This window comes from Alligator sinensis, unplaced genomic scaffold (genome assembly GCF_000455745.1).
Source record: "Alligator sinensis unplaced genomic scaffold, ASM45574v1 scaffold111_1, whole genome shotgun sequence".
NCBI classification, from domain to species: Eukaryota; Metazoa; Chordata; order Crocodylia; family Alligatoridae; genus Alligator; species Alligator sinensis.
Genome location: NW_005841875.1, coordinates 1,138,819 through 1,160,230, shown reverse-complemented (window position 1 = coordinate 1,160,230; position 21,412 = coordinate 1,138,819). Strand labels below are relative to the sequence as shown.

Below are 21,412 nucleotides of genomic sequence, written 5' to 3'. Positions count from 1 at the left end.
ATAGAATATTGCATTTTGTAGTGTACTGAAGTGCTCTTTTTCACATTAAAAGTAAATAAATAAAGGAACAACCTGAGAGTTAAGCTGGATTCTTAAATAGCCACGTAAGGTATATACTGGGGGGAAAATTGGTGGATTTTATTTGCTTGGTTAAAAACCACGACCAGTTTGCACTTTTGAAGAGGTAATAATGTCTAGAGTGACTGCCCTGACAAATCTGCTGTTGTCTGAGAGAGGCTGTTAAGGGATTCACATGTAACATTATGAAGGAAGTGCTACAGTTTAAAGTTTATCTCTGAACATATAATCTCTTTGGTTGTGACAAAATATCCCACCGCAGTTGCAACTAATTGTAATGACTTTGCCCTTTTACAAAAAGGCAGTAGCTTTTGAACATGGCTGTTCTGTTGAGTTATCCTGAATACTGTCCTTGCATGAAACAGAAGTAGAAGGCTATAAGCGTAGTATATGTGACTTCATTGTAAACTTTAAAACTATTTAAAAAAAATCAATTTTAGGCAGAAAACATTTAATGTTTTAGAAAAAGGGGTTCCGGGAATGTTTTGTGACACAAAACTTCCCACAGAAATAGTCGAGTTTCAGTCTACAAGGAAAAATAATAAAACATTTTTTTGCATTCTGTTTCTTGTATGAAGTAAGGTTTTAACCTTTCAGTATTGCACTCTGGCTAAATGGAGGTTTTCAAGCACTTACTATGAAAGCAGAATTCACAGTACCATTTAAGCTGCTGGAAGTCTTATTGATCTTTCCACTGGCTCTTAAATGCATTTCACTTTTTCTTTCTGTTAAAGGATGACGAGGAAGTCTGATCATACTATCAGGTGACTAGAATTGATTTATGTTGTGCAGATTATATAGATCTGTAGAACTTTCTTCTTGGGTGTAGTTTGTCCTGCTAGAAATTCTATTTGCTTCCTCATGTTTTATAAAGTTAGAAGTTAAGTATCCTACTGGCAAATTTGATACAACTAACTCCATAACTGTCAATGCGTATTTGAATCAATTTGACTGCTGTCTGCATACTGTTTTGAGAACACACTTTGGATAAAGCTGATGAACCTGTAAATCCCTGAGTCTATTCTGCAGTTCATAAATTCCTTTTCAGTGTCCATTTATGAAAATAAATGTAAAGTTGCTTGCTCGGGAAGCTCTTTCCCAAAGGAAAGAGAACTTTCCTTTTTGATAATACAAACATCCCAAAATGCTGCATCAAGTTTGGATTAAAATATCTGTTTTAACAGATTTGTGAGCAGTATTTTGGTGTAGCCAGGAGGGAATAATAAAATAAGACTGAAATTTATCAAATTCTACAGATTCTGACTCCTGATAGAAGTTTTGTTTTTCTCACGTATCGCTCAAAGGGTGAGGATGATCTTTTTTTTTCTGCATACTCACGTAAGCCGTTTTAAGATGTTTTTAAGAAAACCAGCAGGGGTGTGTATACAGCGATAGTTAAATAAAATGTTTTTCCAGATTATCTTCAACAGTTTTGTAACATTGCCTTTGTAGACAAGTTCTTAAAGAAATGGGTGAAGGATTTACTTTGCTGTCTTAACTGTTCTGAGATGCTGGAATGGGTATGGCCATTTTCGCAAACATGTCTGAAACCATCGCCTGTTGTAACATCTTAGGAATATTAATTCTGCTGGTTTTGCAAGCTTATGATTGAGCATTCAGAGCAGACTCGGAGTTTCAAGACAATGATGTTAGCCTCAGAAAAACTTGCAGAAAAAAACATGGAGTCATGTTTAGTGAAAGAGAGGTTTCTAACAAAATTCTTTTGACACTTGCCCAGCAGGTGCTACACATGTTTTTGTGTTATATAAACTCCTTTGCGAGTGAATAAATGCCACTTGCACACTATATTTGTACAGCAACTGTGGCAAATGTTGCTGAGTAGAACTAAAACAAAAGCTTTTGAATCAAATGGATGTGTATTGCACCATGATTACATACTGAACAAAACTACTGCTGATTTGTACATGTTATTTGCTGGGCAGTGCCATGTAAATGTGGTAATCAGTGGAAAGATGAGGTGGAAATAATTTAGAAGTTTAATTTCAAGACGCTTGAAATTTTCTCCTAGGTATCCCCAATGCATGAATGCAGTAAGGTAACCCATTTAAAATATTGTTGTGTGCACTGCTTGCCACTCAGTAACTTCAGCTTGGAATGGATAAGAGGGTAGCTCTTGTACTTTAAATAATGTTAAAGCAGACTGCAGGCTTTTGCTCTATTTTCCCTATTATTTCTGCTGAAAACACTAATTGTTTGACCCTTTCTCTGATGTTCTGCATGGGCCTATTCATCTTAGTGTGGTGAGCAAGGGCTGAGATCTTGGAACTACTGAAGCTCTATTCTATTTGTTGCCTTTGCCATTGACTCAGCCCTTGTTCCTAATTTCCATTTCCAAGCTTCCTTATAAATACTGATTCATCCTAGAAAGGTGTAGAAGTACTTTCCTTGATTTTGTTGCCTTTGCCATTGACTTAGTGCTTGGGGCAAAATCAAGGAAAGTACTTCTGTACCTTTCTAGGATGAATTGGTATTTATAAGGAAGCTTTAAAATGGAAATTAGAAACAAGAGCTTGCATCTGAGTGGTACGCAGATCTGGAACGTGTGTTAATTTGGATTGAGTAGCTTTCACTTGTGCAAGAGAATAGCCTTAGCTTCATCTTTTTGCCTAATTTAGTTGTTCTAGTGTATTTCCTGTCATTTTGAAGGATGCACCCATGGAAAAGTTTTCTGTATGCATGATCTGAGACCAAGACATTGTGAACCAACTTCACACTTAATATGCAAGTCGCTAGGTATGTTCTTCAAATAAAAAAGAAAGTCATTGATGTTTTTGCTGGGGGTTTGGTTTTGTTATGCTTCCTACTTTTAGCATTTGCATAGATAAGCTTCCTTTCTGACAGTTGTATATAATGGTTGCCCCCAAACCTTTACATTGCTACTTGGTAGTATTGAAGTACTGCATTCAGTAAGTGCTGACTGAAGTAATAGAAGACCTCTCTCTTTAATTTATTTTCTCATTTTGGTATTGTAATGAGCATTTAAGAGTAAGTAAGATGCTTCTAATGAGAGTTGCAATTAATTCCCCCCACCTCCACAGTTTAAAATTCCTTGTTATGTTGGGAGAATTACCATAGTTTTCAAAGTGATACTGTAGGATAAGGCCATTTGTAGTAAAAGTCTGTTCAAAGTGACTTTTTTCCTTTTGTAGAGGGGATGCCCATAATATTTTGTGTGTGTGTGTGTTTTACATTTGATCTTGATTGCAGCAAACATGCTTGTATTTTAAAGGAAAAAGTTAAATGTTTGTGGTTGGTGAGTATTCTGAACCTAGAGTGTCATTTACCCTTATCTGATGTTCATAATTGTGACTTGAATTTAGGCTTAAGCTAATGCTTGAATTGCTGCTGATGCGGTAATGGAGTGTAACAACCAAGAACCAGGCCACTGCACTCAGAGAACTTTTTTTTTTTTCTTTCTGTTGGCTCAGTGTAAAACTATAGGAAGGTACCCATGGTTATGTCTTAAGTATTCTTAAAGGTATTGCCCAGTATTGTGTCTGGAGTTAACACTTATCAGCTTTTTTGAGTTATCTGATTACTTTTTGCAGCATGGCAGAAGTAAAATCTTCTGACAATTGGAGGAAGTGATATGAGAGTATTGGCATTTTGAAATCATATACTTTTATCTTGTTTAGTGCTGAAATACCTTGGTGGATTTTTTTTAAATCATCATTATGCTTTTCAGCGCGCTCACTGTCCAGAGTGTTAGGTGTTCTGATTCACCCAAGTTTATCAAACGCTGAGAGACAATATTGTTTGGCAGTCTCTGTAGCAAGAAAGGAAGCATCTTTTGTTATTGACATCCTTTCTGTTAGCTCTGCCCTTGCTTTTTGCCAGCTGCTCATTGTCTGTGCTTGCTTGTGTAGTATTCACAAGGGATTTTATGAGTTCTTATCAATTTGTTGCCACAGCACATCACTTCCTCTTGTCATCGTTACTCCCTGTTTTTTTAAACAATTTTACACTGGAATCTGGTGGGTAATAGAAAACAGGGCAGCACATGAAAACCGTTTTTGTAGCAGTCTTGTATTGTGTGATATTGCTCACGCTAGAAGGGAGAGACCCTTTCTCAGACAACAGGTCGTATTTCTGGGGCTGGTTCTGCTCCACCTTTTTGTATCTTTTAAGGGGAGGAACACTATTGCTTAAGACTGAAAAGGCCACTATTTCAAACCCTCAGAAAACTGGCAAGAGGTACAAGGAGGTGCAGCATAAAAATGAAGTGGCCGAGGTGACTGACCATGTCTGAATCCTTTGTTTTTCTTGTTGGTTATCTCCAGCGGTGGTTCGGTTTTCATAATTACTAGCTACAAGAACTGGAGTATCTGAGCAGGGTCCAGAGACAGCCACTTGATAGAAGCTCCAGCATTTTTTTTTCAGGATCTGGAGGGGTGACATGATAGGCTTCTCTCAGGAAACCACCCCAGGAATTTGCTGCTCCTCCTTTATCCTGAATTTGTATCCGCCTGTGCTGAGTAGGTTAGTTACTTAGCTGCTTGGTAAATGTTTTAGCTTCTATGCAAATGTATGCTTTGCCTGGCCTGTATGTGGGAAATGGAGATAAAATGCTTTCTTTACTTTGTGCTAACTGTAATCTCATTTAACCAAATTCTGCCAGAAAAATCCCACGTTGTGAGGGATGAGCACCAGAACCTTGTATCTATTGGAGCCACTACTGTCATTCCCTCCCTGCAACACTTGACAGCTTCTCCAGGAAGCATACACTTTCTTTCAGTTAGAAGTATGAGAGGTGCGGTGTAATACTTTGGCAATCAAAACAAAAAAAGGATGCAGTAGCCATGATTCAAATGAAAGAAATAACTTTTCTTAGTTGCTTTTCATTTCTGCCTCTCTTCCCTTCCTCCTCTTCCCCCCCCCCCGAAAAAAAAATTTAGAAACTAACTACATTTTTGTTTTTAATAGGATTAATTCAGAAGATTCATCCTCTGATAGAAAGACGTTAATTGCCAAGTGACATCTGCTCAATCAGTTGCTGTCTTCCAAGAAACAATACAGCTTATTCATTGCAATAACTGCTTCTTGCAAACACTGAAGTTTATTTGTGTAGAAGTTCCTTGAAGACTTGTGTCAAATGACGTCAATGGCCAGTTTGTTCTCTTTTACTAGCCCAGCTGTAAAGCGTCTGTTGGGCTGGAAACAAGGAGATGAAGAGGAAAAATGGGCTGAAAAAGCTGTTGATGCCTTGGTAAAAAAGTTAAAAAAGAAAAAAGGTGCTATGGAGGAATTGGAGAAAGCCTTGAGCAGTCCTGGACAGCCCAGCAAGTGTGTTACCATTCCCCGTTCTCTAGATGGGCGACTTCAAGTCTCTCACAGGAAAGGCTTACCCCACGTTATTTACTGTCGTGTTTGGCGTTGGCCTGACTTGCAGAGTCACCACGAGCTGAAACCGTTGGATATTTGTGAATTTCCTTTTGGATCGAAGCAAAAGGAAGTTTGTATTAATCCATACCACTACAAGAGGGTGGAAAGCCCAGGTATGTTTCAGGATGGTGGTCTGTGTGGTTCATTTGAAGAAACTGACTCTCAATCCAGGTTTCACAAATAAAATGTTTGGTGTGTCAGTGTAGGGAGAGAAGTGTGTAAAATTCTGGCTAGAATAGATACGGACTTCTTGATAAAATCTTACTAGCATTTTACTGCCTAATGGTCCTGTCTATACAAGGGTATTTTCTGTGTTAAATCTGGATCCTTTTTATTTTTAAAGGTATTGCTTAGTTCTGTTCCCTTAGACTTAGTAGTAAAATTTCCATTGATTTCAGTGATCACAATTTGTCTGAATACAAACCAGTCATCTGAAGTTCTTGCATTATTTGGGAAACTGATCTATAAATCTTTATTCTTATCAGTAAGCCAGTGATGTCTTTTTTTTTTTTTTTTAAGTGATGGGGAATTTTGTAACTCACAGTAGAGATGACATGGGAGGAAGAGAGAAGAATTTCATTGTTGGGAGGGGAGTGGGTAGAACAGGACCAAGAAGATACTTCCTAATACAGCATTCGCAAGGGTGCAGGGGGAATTGTTTGGGAATGTGGCTGTGAGAAAAGCTGGGGGTAATAGAGTTCTTACAGTTGGGAGTGAAAGAGAAAAGGGTCTTCTGTCTTTGTGAAGTAAGTTTTGCAGTAACAGCAGATTTTCACTCTAGTGGATATGAAAGGACTTAGAAAATCTTTCAAATGGGAAACTTATAATTGGTGAGCTCAACAGTTGAGGTTCTTGTAGCCACAGTAACATAGCTGTGGTATGTGTAGGAAGACACATGTTTGACAGCCTGTTACACTCCCAAATATAATACTCGTGTCATAAGAACATTGATTATTGAATTTCCTTCCTTAAGTTTAGAGTCTGTGATGTAATAGTGTAGGTTTTTTGCACTTAATCACATATACTGAGAAAACATAAATCCTTTAAAATTATTATTACTTTAGCACACTTGGTATGTATGCTTTGTACAAAAGACTCCCTGCACTAGTATTAAATGATCATTTTCAGGTGATGTGACGCATAGAAACAGTTCTGTTCTTGCCAAAGTAAAAAGTTCTCTTTCACTGCTGATTGGGCACATTTAAAATGATTGGGAAAAGAACTTTAATTGTTTGATTTCTTTTTTCTTTCTCCTTAACTAGTGGGGAGAGAATCTTCTTGAATAATGTATAGTGCATTATTTTGTTTTTCATTCTAGTTGAGTGTTTCTTTTTGTGTGTGTTTTTCCTTTTTTTTTTTTTTTCCTTTCTTCTTCTTTAGTTCTACCTCCAGTGTTAGTGCCTAGACATAGTGAATTCAACCCACAGCACAGCCTACTAGTTCAGTTCAGGAACCTAAGCCACAATGAACCGCATATGCCACACAACGCTACGTTTCCAGATTCTTTCCAGCAGCCCAACAGCACTCCATTTTCCATTTCACCGAACAGCCCCTATCCACCTTCTCCAGCCAGCAGCACTTACCCAAGTTCCCCGGCCAGTTCTGGACCTTCAAGTCCATTTCAGCTACCAGGTGAGAACAGTCTGTGTGTGAACTTCACTCAGAAATAAAAAGCTTGCTTTGATATCATTGTGCTAAAAGCTCTTGCAATTTCTTTTTTTTGTTTTTGTTTTTGTTTCTGGTATTGTCAGTTCATGTTGGCTGAATATTGGCCGATTCTTGTATTTACTTATCATTCATTCATTATCAATATTTGCATTTAGTTTTATTCCATTTCCTTACTTTTATATTGCTCAGAAAGAGATCATGTAGGTTATATCTAAGTTTTTATTTTCCACATGTTACTTGATACTTACAAACGTCAAGAAATGCGGCTTCTGAATTTATCTCCAGTACTTTTAAATAAGCATTGTAAAGCAAGATGAAAGAAATGTCTTTAATAGTAAACCCTGCTTTCCCCATAAAAAAAAATCCATAGGATAAAGTAAATAGCCTTAAAATAAAGTTGATATTAACAAAATCTGTTACCCTGGAAGATATAGCTTTTGTTACGCTTCATTTGACAGCATGGAGTTGTAGGCTTTTATAATACCACAAATGCCAGAATGCTGGGGTGCACCAAAGGGTATTTAAGTAGATAAATTCTTTAATCTCTCCAAGCTTATGCATATAGTCATCTCTAGTAAATAAGCACTTAGCAAAATTAAGAGTGTGTAGTGCATTTGGCCAAGATGAGGCCTTGTACTTAAACCTGATGATGTCTTTGTCATGCAAAACCTTATTCTACACTGCCTCCAGTCATTTGCAAAATTTCAGGGAATATCCCAGCTACCAGGAAGGATGAACCTTTTTGATTTTTGGTGGATATTGAAAAACACAAAAAGAAGAAAAATCCTGCACGGATCCTTTGACACAGTATCTAGTTAGTAGACACAGTACCTGAATCCACCTATGTAATTGCCTATAGACCTCATTGATGGCAGCCATTAAATTGGTCTGCATTCCATTATGTGCATCTTGGCTCTACCCATCTTCCTGGTGCACTTAAAAATGGCAACACTTTCAGTAGCAGTAGGCTGAATTACAAATAATGTAAGGTTTGGGGTCACACGCGGACCCCATGAGATGAGATGGGGGTTGCAAGGAATTATTGACATTATTGATACACAGCTTTTGAGGAATGAAGGAATGCAAGGAGAGGCTGGTGTATATAGTTCACTTAGCCAAGTCTCTTAGCCAGCAGAGAATCTGATCCTCCAGCGTAATTCTCCATTCTTCCCAGGAAGTGAGAGAGTTTTATATTCATGCTTTCTGCTGTTGTGTGTGCGTTTCCCTGTCTCTCTCTCTCATATACCAAAAGTTTAAAAACTCAAAGTCTTCCCTTCTCTTCTCTACCATTGCTTATTCATTTTTCTTCATTTCTAAGGCTAAGGCTTTGTTTAAATCGGCTTGCTCTAAAAGAGAAAATAAATGTAATCATATTGATCTCCTATAGAAGTGAGTTCTGTAACTATGAAACAGCCAATAAAAACAGCCTTCCATTTTTTCGTAAGTCCTGTCCTTGTATCCCAGTCACATAATCAAGAATAAGCCTATCAATGGAGATAATTGCAAAGACATGGGGTGCCTCTAGTAGCCTTGGCCGGTTTCAGGTTGCTTTGCAGATAAGGGTGAAAACTTAGCATCATCCCTTGCTTAGAAATGCTTCTTGCCTCTCTTTGAATGATAAGTGAGCTAGATAAGATTCTTTGGGTTAATGTGATATCTTTTATTAGACCAACTAAATAGTTGGAAAAATTGTTCTTTGCAAGCTTTCAGGCACAAACGCCCTTCATCAGGCATTCGAGAGTCTGCTGTTGGTTTGGGTGCTCTCCTGGGTAGATTAGAAGTCAATATGCAAAAATGCAGGTTGTGAAAATGCAAATGCATGGCATACAATAGGTGGGGCAGGGAAAGGGGGGATGTTCACCTGTTGAAAGAATGCAGCTAGTAAACTATAGAGATGTTACCTGGGGTTCTCGGACAGCAGGCAGGTTTTAATATGCCATAAATCCAATGTCTATATTTAATCCATGTATATATATTTAATCTATCTAGTAGATCTATGAAGTGAAGTTCATAGGCTCACTTACAAAAGGTATTTTGTAAATTCCCTTTGAGGATTCCCCCCCCCCCCCCCCCCCTCTCACTCCTTCGTTTCCCCCCCGATTGTCCACTATGCATTTGCATTTTCACAGACCTGCACTTTTGCATATTGGCTTCTGATCTACCCAGGAGAGCATCCAGACCAACAGCAGACTCTCCAATGCCTGACAACGGGTGTTTTGTGCCTGCAAACTTGCAAAGAACAATTTTTCCAACTATTTAACTAGTCTAATAAAAGATATTGGATTTACCCAAAGAACCTTGTCTGCTTACGACCTTAGACCAACACGGCTACAACCAACAACACTGAGCTAGATAAAGCATTTGGTTTCACTTTTTGGTTCCTCTTTGCAGCTGATACTCCTCCTCCTGCGTATATGCCCCCTGACGATCAGATGGGGCAGGATAGTTCGCAATCTATGGACACAAGCAACACTATGATTCCTCAAATTATGCCAAATATATCCAGCAGAGGTAAGGTCACATGGTAGATAATGGATGAGTTTTGATTGGTGGCTTAACACTAAGGGCCAAACTGAGGGGTAACTTAAATGATTGAATAAGTTATGTATTAGTTGATGTAATTTCCAAATCAAACTGGAGACAGTCCAGGCTTACCCAAGGAAGTGGATACAAGATAAACGCACCTTATCTAGTTCACTTCATACTCTTGTGTCGTTTGGCTTTGCTTTTTAAACCAGCTAAGTAGTAAAGAACCACAAGACCCATTTTATTTAAAATGCATATAATGTAACACCTTAGAGGACTGACTTTTTTTTTTTTCCCCCTCCTCCCCACATGAAGTGTTGAGAATTCGCCTGCTTACTCTGTCATTGGGAGTTGTGAATGCTCAGCACCCAAGATATTGGACCCCAAATGCTGCTTGTAAATAAAATTCTATAGAAAGTCTCCCTTTTGTATCTGACAATACTTTTTCGAATATCTGTTTCCTTTTTTTGCTTTTTGTGGGTCTTTCACATACCCTGGAGTGGGGAGAACAATTTAAATACTAAAATTACTATAAAACAAAATTGGCAGAGTAAACTGAAGTAGTTGTACATGAGAACACTGTAACTTTTTTAAATTGACTGGCTTTCAACACTGGATAGCGTGCTTCTTAATCCTTTCATGCTGCCCTTTAAGTACAAGAAGCAGAGGTTAAATTGCTGAAGCATTTTTATGGTAAGAGGTTCAAGGGTTATTTGACCCTGTTAAATTTCTATATTGAAATAAGTTTATGTAAGTTGATTGAATTTTGATTTTTTTTTTTGTTTTGTAGATGTTCAACCTGTTGCCTATGAAGAGCCTAGGCACTGGTGTTCAATTGTGTACTATGAATTAAATAATCGTGTTGGAGAGGCTTTTCATGCATCTTCTACCAGTATCTTAGTAGATGGATTTACAGATCCTTCTAATAATAGAAACAGATTCTGCTTAGGTTTGCTGTCCAACGTTAATCGGAATTCAACAATTGAGAACACTAGGCGACACATTGGAAAAGGTAAAACATCAGTATAATTCATGCATCCTTTATGAGTAAGGGACTAATAGCAGTAGGCTAAAAATACGTCCCTGGAACGGTTACTTTACAATATACAGAAATCGAGACTGAGCCTGGTGTCCAAGCAGATCCACAATATGCTTGCAGATGATAGATAGTTAGATAGTTAGTTTGATTGATTTTTTTTTTTAAAGCAGCTTGTGATTTGATTTATATAAATTTGGAAAACTGAATGACTTCTGTATTCGGCTCTAGACAAAAATGATGAAAATATAAAAATTCCCTTTCTCTTGAGTAGGCTGACTCCAGGACTTTGTGCCAGCACATTAACCAAAGGGAAGTCCTGTGGGACATCTTGTTACAGGACCTATCAAGTTGCATGTATACAGCTGCCTTTTTAGAGCAAGTTCTTGCTGCCACTTTCAGTATATCAAAGCATTGTTCTCAGTTTGCATATGGCATTTGAGCACTGTCTACAGTATGTTAAGTGTCCTTTAGGAGATGAAAGGAAAACTCTGAAGTACTAAAATAAGGCTGTAAGGACTTGTTTTCTCTCAGTGACTCTAATGGGTGTAGGATGTGTGGGCACTCATGCATGCACTTGCATGTTGGGGAAGAGGGTCTTGGTTTTGGCAGGTTTTGCAGGAGAACACAAGTTGTTTTTAAACCCCTTTTCATATTCCTTCCCTGTCCTCATGCAATTAGCTAGCTAAGCCTTGACAAGAGAACGCTCCTTCCTCCTGCCTTATTCTTTATAAAGGTTTCTTGGCACTTGAGGATCAGCTAAAGAGTTTTCAGATTTTCTTGGCATCAGGCAAATTGAAAGAGTTGCAGAGTGCCTTAGAAAACCAAAGTACTGTAACAAAAAGACTATAACCCTTATGGTTTGGTCTACTTCAGGCTTGGATGTATAGTTTTAGTGATTGGAATCCTCAAATTTGCTGAGTTTATCATTTTTTCCAGGTGTACAATACAATATAAATAAATTTGCATTCAAGTTTTAACCTAAAGTAGGGCTGAAATCTCTAATTCTTGATCATTGGTAGAATAAAATGTAATTTATTCCTTCAGTTGGGAACAATCAAAGGACAATTTCTGGATAAAATGCTTAGTTTTTCTAGGAAAAAAAAATTCTATTATACCCTTATGAAACTTGCCAGACATGTTTCACTTCTTTTTGGCTCACTACAGATCAATCTCTCCAAAAATGCCAGACTTGTCACATGTCCTTATAAGTATTTCAAATGGAGGTCACTTTTGGAATTTCAGGAGTAAATAATTTTAAAATATTCTTTGTAATTTGTTGCAGGTTTTATTTCCAGCCTCCTATCTATCTTTGTTTTTCCACTTCCCAAAAATCCTGAACTAGCTCATTGGCTTGAAGAGGCCAGCAGGGGTAAAATAGAAGAATGGAATTAATTGGCAGAAATCTGTTTCCAAACTAGTCCCAAATCTAATGGTTTAGTCCCTTGGAGTTGATCAGATGGCAAGGCAGTCTGCCTCCAGATTCCTTTTCCTAAATGACATCCCACTGCTGGCTACCATTAAACTTGATGAGGTTCACTAACACAGGGGTTCCCAACCTTTTTATGCTGAGGACCAGCATGCTGCGGACCAGCAGCCAACCCTTTTTTTTATGGGGTTGGGCACCGATCCACAGCATGCCGGTCGCTTCCGGTCTGCGGTCTGCTGGTCCGCAGTCGCTTCCAGTCAGGCAGCCAACACTTTGCAGCCTGGTACTGGGCCGTGGCCTGGGGGTTAAGAACCCCTGCACTAACGTTTCTTACGTTCTGAAAGATCCCTCAGTTTTGTCAAATGGTTAAATCCCCTCCGGCAGAAACCATGTTTCTTAGTGGATTCTCTACCTTAAATGAAACTCGGACATATCAGCCCTGTCAGTGTTATTGGGAGGAATAGTTGGGAGAATCTTTGCTGAAGTAGGAACAAAGACCCACGTTTGGACAATGAGCATTTTAAATAGCTTTGCCTTTGTTGGATGAGTTTTTAATTCTTGTCTTTCAAGTAGTGACACATTAGCATAACATTACAGTATTTGAGTTTCAAGTCAAGGAGTAAATTTGCATGAGAATTTTACAGCTGAATTAAAGAAAAAGAAAAATTAGATGTATTTTTCCCATTGATCTTAAATTTGAGTATATTTAAATGTTAGGCCCAGTCTGATGTGGGTTGCATCTTTTGTGCCGATTGGTAAAATAAGATGAAAGGCTGAGCAGACTGTGAATATACTTTCTCATGCAGCTCTCAGTATTCCTCCATTCTGACCAGAAACATTATTATTCTAGCCCTGGCTTCTCATGAGCAGAAGTTACCAATTTTACAAAACTGCAGGCTTTTATAAGCCACAAAATGTTCTCAGTGGAACTGGCTGAGGAGGACTGCTCACTTTCCCCTGTGAAGTTAAGCTATTCAGTCTGTTCTATAATTGATGAAAGAAGGACATCTAGTGGCTGATATAAAATGAGTGTTTGTTAAACAGCGTGTGCTTCAGAGTCTCTGAAAAATATATCCTTTCTAGAAAGCTCTTCAAATGGAAGTCTGACTAAATTGAACTCAAAGCTCAAGGGACCCATAATAACAACTGCACTTCTGCAATTAGCTTGAACCATTTTTTTCTAACTTTATTTTTAAGGCGTTCATCTTTACTATGTTGGTGGGGAAGTCTATGCCGAGTGCTTAAGTGACAGCAGCATATTTGTACAGAGCAGGAACTGCAATTATCATCATGGCTTTCATCCTACCACTGTGTGCAAGATTCCCAGTGGCTGCAGCCTAAAAATTTTTAACAATCAGGAGTTTGCTCAGCTTTTAGCTCAGTCTGTCAATCATGGATTCGAAGCAGTTTATGAGCTCACCAAAATGTGCACCATTCGAATGAGTTTTGTAAAGGTAAACACATTGTCTTTTTATCTTGGGCATTTAAAATTTTCCTGAGTACTCATTAGTACTTGGGGTTTTATTGCTTGTTGAGATGACTCCTCTTTCAGCTAGTTTGTGTACAGTCTTTCCCATTGTACTGTGGAGCATGAGGGGTGTTCTTGTACCACCAAGGATTTATTTTAAAACCTTAATAAGTGTTAGATATAGTAAGAAAGAATTTATCATTCTGGTACCTGAAATGAATGCATTACTTTAATTTCCCCACTCTAATTTACTGCTGGGCCTCTGCAGTGAATTTCTAGGTTTCTAAGGTAAGAAGGGACACTACACCAAACACAGATGATAAGACTTCCCTGGATTAATTCCTGGATCAAATCCCGTACATATGGAATTGTAGGATCTGTCATCTTGCAGTTTGTCCATAGTATACAAATTGGTGTTAACCCTTATTGGCATAGTAAGGGTTAAGACTGAGACTGGACCTCGCTGTGTTGGATTTTCTGCACGGTATGAAGCATTCGGTGTCCCAAAGAGTTTAAAATCTAATTTTACTAGACAAACAAGATGAGAGGAGATATGCATGCAAAACAAACAAAAAAATTATCTTTGGCTAAGGAGCCTGTGGTAGAGTGAAGACCAGAAGCCAGAAGTCTTATATCTAGTGCCCAAAGCTCAAATTTATCCTTCTCATCTTCCCACTCTCTTTGTCCCCCCACCTTATTTGTAATCTAATAATCAGATGCCTCGCAGCATTTCTTTGTACAGATTACTGGTATATTTTCATAATTACAAATGTTTTAAATTTTTTTTTTATAGGGTTGGGGAGCAGAATATCACCGGCAAGATGTCACAAGCACCCCATGTTGGATAGAAATTCATCTTCATGGGCCCCTGCAGTGGCTGGATAAAGTACTGACACAAATGGGCTCGCCTCTTAATCCCATCTCCTCTGTTTCATAGTGCCGAAGTATTCTCTTCAAGTTAAATCTTTTTAGCGAACTTATTCTAATTCTAGAGAAACTTCCAATGTGGATACTGTGAGCTACATGGAGAACAGATATTATGGTTAAACTTCTTACCCTGGTGTGACCAATTCCATTGTGTATCGATGATCAGTTTTACATTTCAATTTGTTCTTGTGATACTCAAGTGACAATTGAGACCTAAGAAAAAAAAGTCTATTGAAAATTTTAGAACGTTTTTTCCTTTCTTTCATATAAGACTTAAACAGGTATTTGTCTTAACTGGAACTTTTTCTTTGTCAAGTAGGGACAAGAATTTTGAAGACTGACTATAGGGAGTAAATACATATCATAGATTTTAAAAAATATATATATTAATAAACTGCTGAACTTGTGCAGCTCCAGCTTGCAAGCAGTATTTTTAGTAAAGCTGCATAACAGTTTTCGATGACAATTCATAAACAAAATTAGCCTTTATTATAGCTAATTTTGCTTCAGTTTGAACAATGTGATTTAAGTGTACACATGTTGAAATTATACTTTTTTTACAGATACAGAATGATGTAAAACACTTGCATAATCTATTGAAAAAGTGCCGTCATAAACACACTGTATATTAATTGCAAAGGAGCAAGCATTAGCTTCATTCCTCATCACTTTTTTAATATTGCTTTTAACCACCGTTTAAATAGTAATTGATGAAAGGTAAACTTCCTACACTTCTCTGGACTTACTAATTCTTTTTTTCTTTCCTTTGATTTATGCCCGTACCATTTGGATGTTGTTGCCAAGGTCTAGCTTTTTTGTAGATACCCCTGTGTATTTTAGCATAAACACTACTTTTTGTAAAGGCAGTACTTTTCTTGGAAAGATTTAAGTGTTTTTTGGGTTTTTATTCTTCCTAGTTGCTTTTGACCTGTGTAGAACTGGTGTGTGTTAAAGTCCTAGTCTCTCAACACTTATTACAGTATTAATGATTAAGCTGTATTTAATTCACTTTGCACAAATTTGGTCTCTTCTGCTCATGCTAGTCAAAGACTGAATGGCTTAAAACTAAGTAATTGAATTTAAGCCCTTTCATTTGTAAGTCACCCACACAAATACAAACCTGTTTGTTAATGAGCAAAAATCATTGCTACTAGTGGCCTTTATGATAAGTGGTCTTAGTCCAATTTTTTATGAGCATCTGTCCCCTGGCATATATAGTTTACCACTGTATTTGCAGTCTTAGCAGAGAAACAAAGGATTGAATGGACATAGAGGCTATATTGTTCCTTCCTCCACATAGGAAACCCCTCAGAGGGACGGTGGAGGCGCACTGGCAGGGTGCTGTGAGAAGGGTTGGACAGCTGCTGCCTGTGCTGAATCTGTCTTGTAGGGAGAGGGCAACACCCAGACTATGAATGCAAACACTGAATACAATCATTTAAAGGGCAAGACTATCTGGAAGAACCATTTCAGTGAGGAACTGAGCTAAAAGAAATGTAGAGCGGAGCCTTTTGACTGAACTCAGTTATAGCCTGATTCTAATTCCCAAGGTTTGGTTTTTTTTCCCCCTTAATATGCAATCAGGGCCTGTTAATGCATATAATAACTCTGACTTATGCAAGCAAAGGTAAAGCGTTTGGGAATTGGTAAAAAACTCTAAAGCTCAAGTACTTAAAAGATGCCTTGTAGCTAGTTGCTGCAGTCCTTGGGTGTGTTGTGTGCTTACCTGAGTTATTCTTGTATTCTTTATTGGTGATAGAGCTTTTGCTGAAATGTGGTGATCCCTTCACCACATGGTACATTGGTAAAGAATCACCTTAAAGGAACAAAGCTGTTTACATATCAAGAAAACATGTTTCTTTTGAAATGCCTTAAAGGAATAAAGACAGATTGATACTTTCATAGAGCTTTAATGCTATCTTGTACAGACATTTACTGTTTTTTGCTTGATTTTATTTTAAAATAATTTTTCCTCCACCATTTTAAACAACACCCCCGGCTCCCCCCTGAAAAAACACCAACCCTTCAGGACAAGAAGTAACAATGCTTTGCCATTTACCAGTCAGTCTGTTGCTTATTTCTTTGAATGATAGCCCGTTGATGGTTGTATCGAATGAGCTACAGACTCAGCTATGCCCATTCTTTGTCACTTTGTCAATATCAGCACTACAGCATCTTGATGAACTCATGCTTTTATTAATGCCATGAAATGTGGCATTAAAAAAGTAAAATATCGGTTGCAGGTATAAAATTTTTCTCCATCCAAGGCTGAATACTAGCTGGGAATGGGGGTTTACTTGGGCAGGCATGTTGGAGTTAATTCCTAGTGCTAATTTTGAGGTTAAGTTGGCTGCACATGGTACTGTAATTACAGCAGTGCTGCCATGTGTATCTAGTCAACTCTGGATGCTGTTTAGCACTAAAATAGCTTGGCTAGTGGTTGCCTACCTGCATTTATTTACTTGACCTGTAATGCCAACAGCAGCCTGGGTTTCCTGGTAACTGCTTCTTCAGGACAAACATGGAGGGGCAGGCTCACTAAATATTGCTCTGGTGCGCTTTTTTCTTTCTTTTTATTTTTTTTAAGTGTTTATTAACAGAAAGACTAGGACTCTGAGGCCTTTTAAATGCATAGTTTTGTAACTTATGTTCTGCTTATCATAGCTTTTCCTAAATCCTATATGGCCTGAGCTGTGCCGTTGGTGTAGCAGTTCAGGACTCTGTGCACAGAGGGGCAGATGGAGAACTGCTTTGACACTAAAGATGTTTAAATTCCACGATAGGAGCAGCAACCTCAGTTTTTACAGTGTATTTGTGAATGTAATTGCTTCTTAATTAAGATTTGCTTCTAATGATGGATGGAGTTATTGGCCTGACCAGTTTGTCTACAATGGATGATGATGCCTCATTAAGTATAGCCCAGGTCACACTGAATGAAAACATTTTGGAAGCAGAGGCCATGTGTAGATGAAATGAGAGGCATGTGTGCACGACACTTCAAAGTGTGCTAAACGCTTTTGCACCACTTCAATGGTGTCGGTGTTTGCATGTCTTGGCGGCGCATTGCACGTTTAATTCCAGCCACTGTAGCAAATTCAGTGGTGTAATGTGCCTTAAATGACTTGGGGCGCAGCAAACTATAACTCCTCTGAGGAGGTTTTGGTTTGCTACCCCTACAGCCATGGAGCGAAGCACTGGGCTCCATGCAGCTCAGGGGCTCTGCAGGAAGCCCTGCAAGCAGCCTAGCAGCGGCCTGGGAACACAGTCTCCACACAAGAAAAGCAGCAAGCCTGATCTCTCCCCCCCCGCGCGGAGCCTGCCTACCTGAGGTGTCCGGGGGCCCGGTGCTTCCCTCCATGGCCACAGTGCCCTCCGGGACTGCCTGAGCCAGGTGCCTGCAGACAGGTACCCCCTGGGGTGGGGGCCACCACTGCTGTAGAGGGAACAACCAGCCCCCCTCAGCAGCCCAGGGACCACTGCCCACCAGCAGCTCGCCCTCCCCTCCCTGCTGCCGGAGAGGCGGGTAAGCGTGTGCAGGTGTGTGCAAGACACAAAGGTTTAAAGGGCCCTAAATTGAAGTGGTGTTTTTAAAAACCCACCTCTTCAATTTAGGGCCCCCGTTTTGTCTACACATGCCCAAAGTAACCTTATTCTCTGGGCACATTACTAGATCATAGCAACCACTAGCATTAATTGATAGCAAAGAGCCAAGAACAGGTGTATACTGACCTTCCTTTTTGGATAGTTTAAGGAGCTGTTAGGCATGACCATAGCATGAAAGCTTGCACTTCACTCTGGTTAGAGGACTCAAGGCTTGCAGGCTGTCAATTTGCATTCTTCATGAGCACTAAATAAACTTAACTGTATTGTGGAAGTAGTTGTACATGAAGGGATGACATTGGGTTATGGTATCTCTAGGACCAAACGGTAACTTTTCAGTATGACTTATTAGTCTTGCAAAATGCCCGGTTAGTCAAAATAACCATGAAGCAGCCTGCATGATGTGATTGGTATGGGCCTCTCCTCTTTTAATAATGATGAATTCTTAAGATTTTTTTTATTTTTTTTGCTGGAAGCTATGGAATTTTTTCAGTGTTATCATATAAAATTCTTTACTTGTCAAGCAGATATTCTTATACTCTTAAGACAGAGGAAGAAGAGCTTTTATAATGTATCAAGATTTTTTCCCCCTCTCTTGACATATCTTGAAAAATAAAAGCTAATGTTTTAGTTCCCCAAACTGTTGGTAGTAGCAGTCCTTAATAAATAAAACATTAAGAACATTTTGCCTCGCAGGAAGGGTCAACCTAACTTTTCTTATAGTCTTGAAGTCTCTTTTTAGGAAGGAAACCTATTCTGAAGTCAAATGGATAAACCAAGCCATCAGATGACGTAATTGTACTTTATTGTGCTGCTCCATAAACCTGCTTCTGCGTGCATTGCAAGCCTAACCTTGTTGCTTCTGTTTACATTGTAGAAAACGGTTCTAGCAATGAGTTGTTTTCTTTTCATTTAACTCTAAGCATCTTTTTATTTTGTTTAACTCTAAAATGATTAGGTTTTGCTAGGTTATGTTTTTTAAGGATATTTTGCATACTGCTGCTCATATTTCAATAAACGTGAAAAATCTCCTTTCGGTATGATTTTTTTCCCCCCCCTAGTTTGCTGCATCTCTAATTCAGTATGTGCCTCAATTTAAATGCATTTAAATGTCTGTACAGGCCTTTTCCAAAGTGTAGTTTTGTGTTCTACAAAAGTACAATGACTTGAACTCTATGCTTGTAACTGTCGCTACTGATGCCTTATGCTATCATTCTTTACGGATGTGTGAAATAGAAATTTTATTTCTTGCATAATTTGCCTGGAAACATTGTGGTGGTCATTGGGGCTTTTAAAAAGAGAGATTTTATTTTATTTTGGTAACCTAATGTATTACATACTTTTGTCAGCTGGGTTCTGAGACGAGTTGAAACGGATATTAAGATAAATTACAATAACATTATGTACATGTATCTTTTTTGTAAGTCGCCCAGTATTAATCTGAAAAATAGATACCCTCAAACTGACAGCAGTTGTTTGCAATGCATAAAATCTCATAACGTATCTGTACACTTATTGCTATCTAGAGTTTAATTTCTTTTTTACATTTGTGGCTAGCATACCGCTTTTTAAACAAGTAAGCATCTTGTCTAAACATGTAGAACTTGAAACTAGTGACTGACCGCTTCTTCAGGCAAAGAAAGGCTGTTAGAATATTCCTTTTGAAACTCGCTTTAAATATTTCAATAAAATGTAAATTCAGTTTGTTCTTTTTATGATCAGAGTAGCTGCCTTTGTATTGTGGTTTAACCTGGTCTGACCAAATGTTGCATGGGGGGGGAAAAAACTCCTATTTTTCCTGCTTGACTTTGACACTTCTTGGCAACTAGAACAAGTATTAATACGAGTTAATGATTTATGGTAAAATAAGGAAGAGTCAAATTAAGGGAAAACTTGAAGCTTTTCTTAGAATGTACCCTCCCAAGGGGTGCCCTCCTCCCTCCCGCCCCTGGTGACTTAAGATATTTCAGGGTTTAATTTATTGGTGATGGAGCTGGTTTGACTGAAAAGATCTTGTATGGTCACTGGGAGCTCTTTTTTGTTAATACTATGAGGGAAGGGACTAGCATCCTTATTGAACAAAGGAAACCAGCTTTCAGAATACTTATTCTTTTTTTCTTGTAATAGTGATTTTTTTTTTTTTCATCCCAACCATGACTCAGTTTACCTAGAAATGAATGATGGTACCTGGAAATCAGAATTTGAATACATCTGAAACATGCTTCTTTTAAAGTTACACTTGAATCTACATGTTGCAATGTAAACAGTTGCAGTGTAGATGATTACACAGTCCGGTGGGTAGAAAATTAGCTTATGGGACGCACCCAGAGAGTGGTGGTGGATGGGTTGGTTTCCGCGGGGGGGAATGCAGGCAACGGAGTCCCCCAAGGCTCTGTCCTGGGACTGGTACCATTCAATATCTTCATGAGTGAGTTGGATGAAGGAGTAGGAAGCACCCGGTCCAAGTTTGCAGATAACACCAAACTATGGGGAGAGGTACACAAACTAGAGGGCAGGGAGCAAATTCAGACACATTTGGACCAGCTGGGGAAGTGGGTGGAACAGAATAGGATGCAGTTCAACAAGGATGAGTGTCGTGTTGGACCTGGGGAGGAAGAATCATCAACACTCCTACAGCCTGGGAGGTACCACTCTAAGTAGCACAACTGCGGAAAGGGATCTCGGAGTCGTAGTCGACTCCAAAATGAACATGAGTCACCAATGTGATGAGGTAATAAGTAAAGCTAACCGCACCCTTTCTTGCATAAGTAGGTGCATCACGAACAGGTCCAGGGAGGTGATGCTCCCCCTCTATGCGGCACTGGTCAGGCTGCAGCTGGAGTACTGCATCCAGTTTTGGGCACTGCACTTCGGGAGGGATGTAGATAACCTGGAAAGGCTTCAGAGGAGGGCCACCTGTCTGGTTAAAGGCCTACAGGAAAAACCCTACGAGGACCAATTGAGGGACCTGAATCTCGTCAGCCTCTGCAAGAGAAGGCTGAGAGGTGATCTTGTGGCTGTCTCCAAACTCATTGGGGGTGGGGGGGGGACAGCAGGAAACGGGGGATACGATCTTTACCAGGGCGCCCATTGGGGTAACTAGGAACAATGGCCACAAACTGAAGGAGAGCAAATTCAGATTGGACATCAGGAAAAAATCTTTACAGTGAGGGTTGCCAAAACATGGAATACGCTTCCAAGGGAGGTGTGCTGTCCCGTTCCTTGGAGGTGTTTAAAAGGAGATTGAACCGACATCTGGCTGGGGTCATCTGACCCC

At 39.0% G+C, this 21,412-nt stretch overlaps 1 protein-coding gene across 4 annotated transcripts in view; it reads left to right on the top strand.

Moving 5' to 3' along the window:
* The window catches only part of SMAD5 (SMAD family member 5), a 35,020-nt gene extending 17,086 nt beyond the window's left edge, over nucleotides 1–17,934 (top strand). For 3 of the 4 annotated variants that reach the window (XM_006017186.3, XM_025196026.1, XM_025196027.1), the window contains 6 exons: nucleotides 5,023–5,594; nucleotides 6,862–7,113; nucleotides 9,541–9,660; nucleotides 10,466–10,687; nucleotides 13,338–13,594; nucleotides 14,402–17,934. In XM_006017186.3, coding sequence (XP_006017248.1) covers nucleotides 5,192–5,594; nucleotides 6,862–7,113; nucleotides 9,541–9,660; nucleotides 10,466–10,687; nucleotides 13,338–13,594; nucleotides 14,402–14,545 — 1,398 coding nt within the window. In that variant the 5' untranslated portion in view covers nucleotides 5,023–5,191 and the 3' untranslated portion in view covers nucleotides 14,546–17,934. Of the gene's footprint in view, nucleotides 1–4,311; nucleotides 4,331–5,022; nucleotides 5,595–6,861; nucleotides 7,114–9,540; nucleotides 9,661–10,465; nucleotides 10,688–13,337; nucleotides 13,595–14,401 lie in introns of those variants that run through there. The other variant, XM_025196028.1, reaches the window with a different exon arrangement.
* The last annotated feature ends 3,478 nt before the right edge of the window (nucleotides 17,935–21,412 follow it).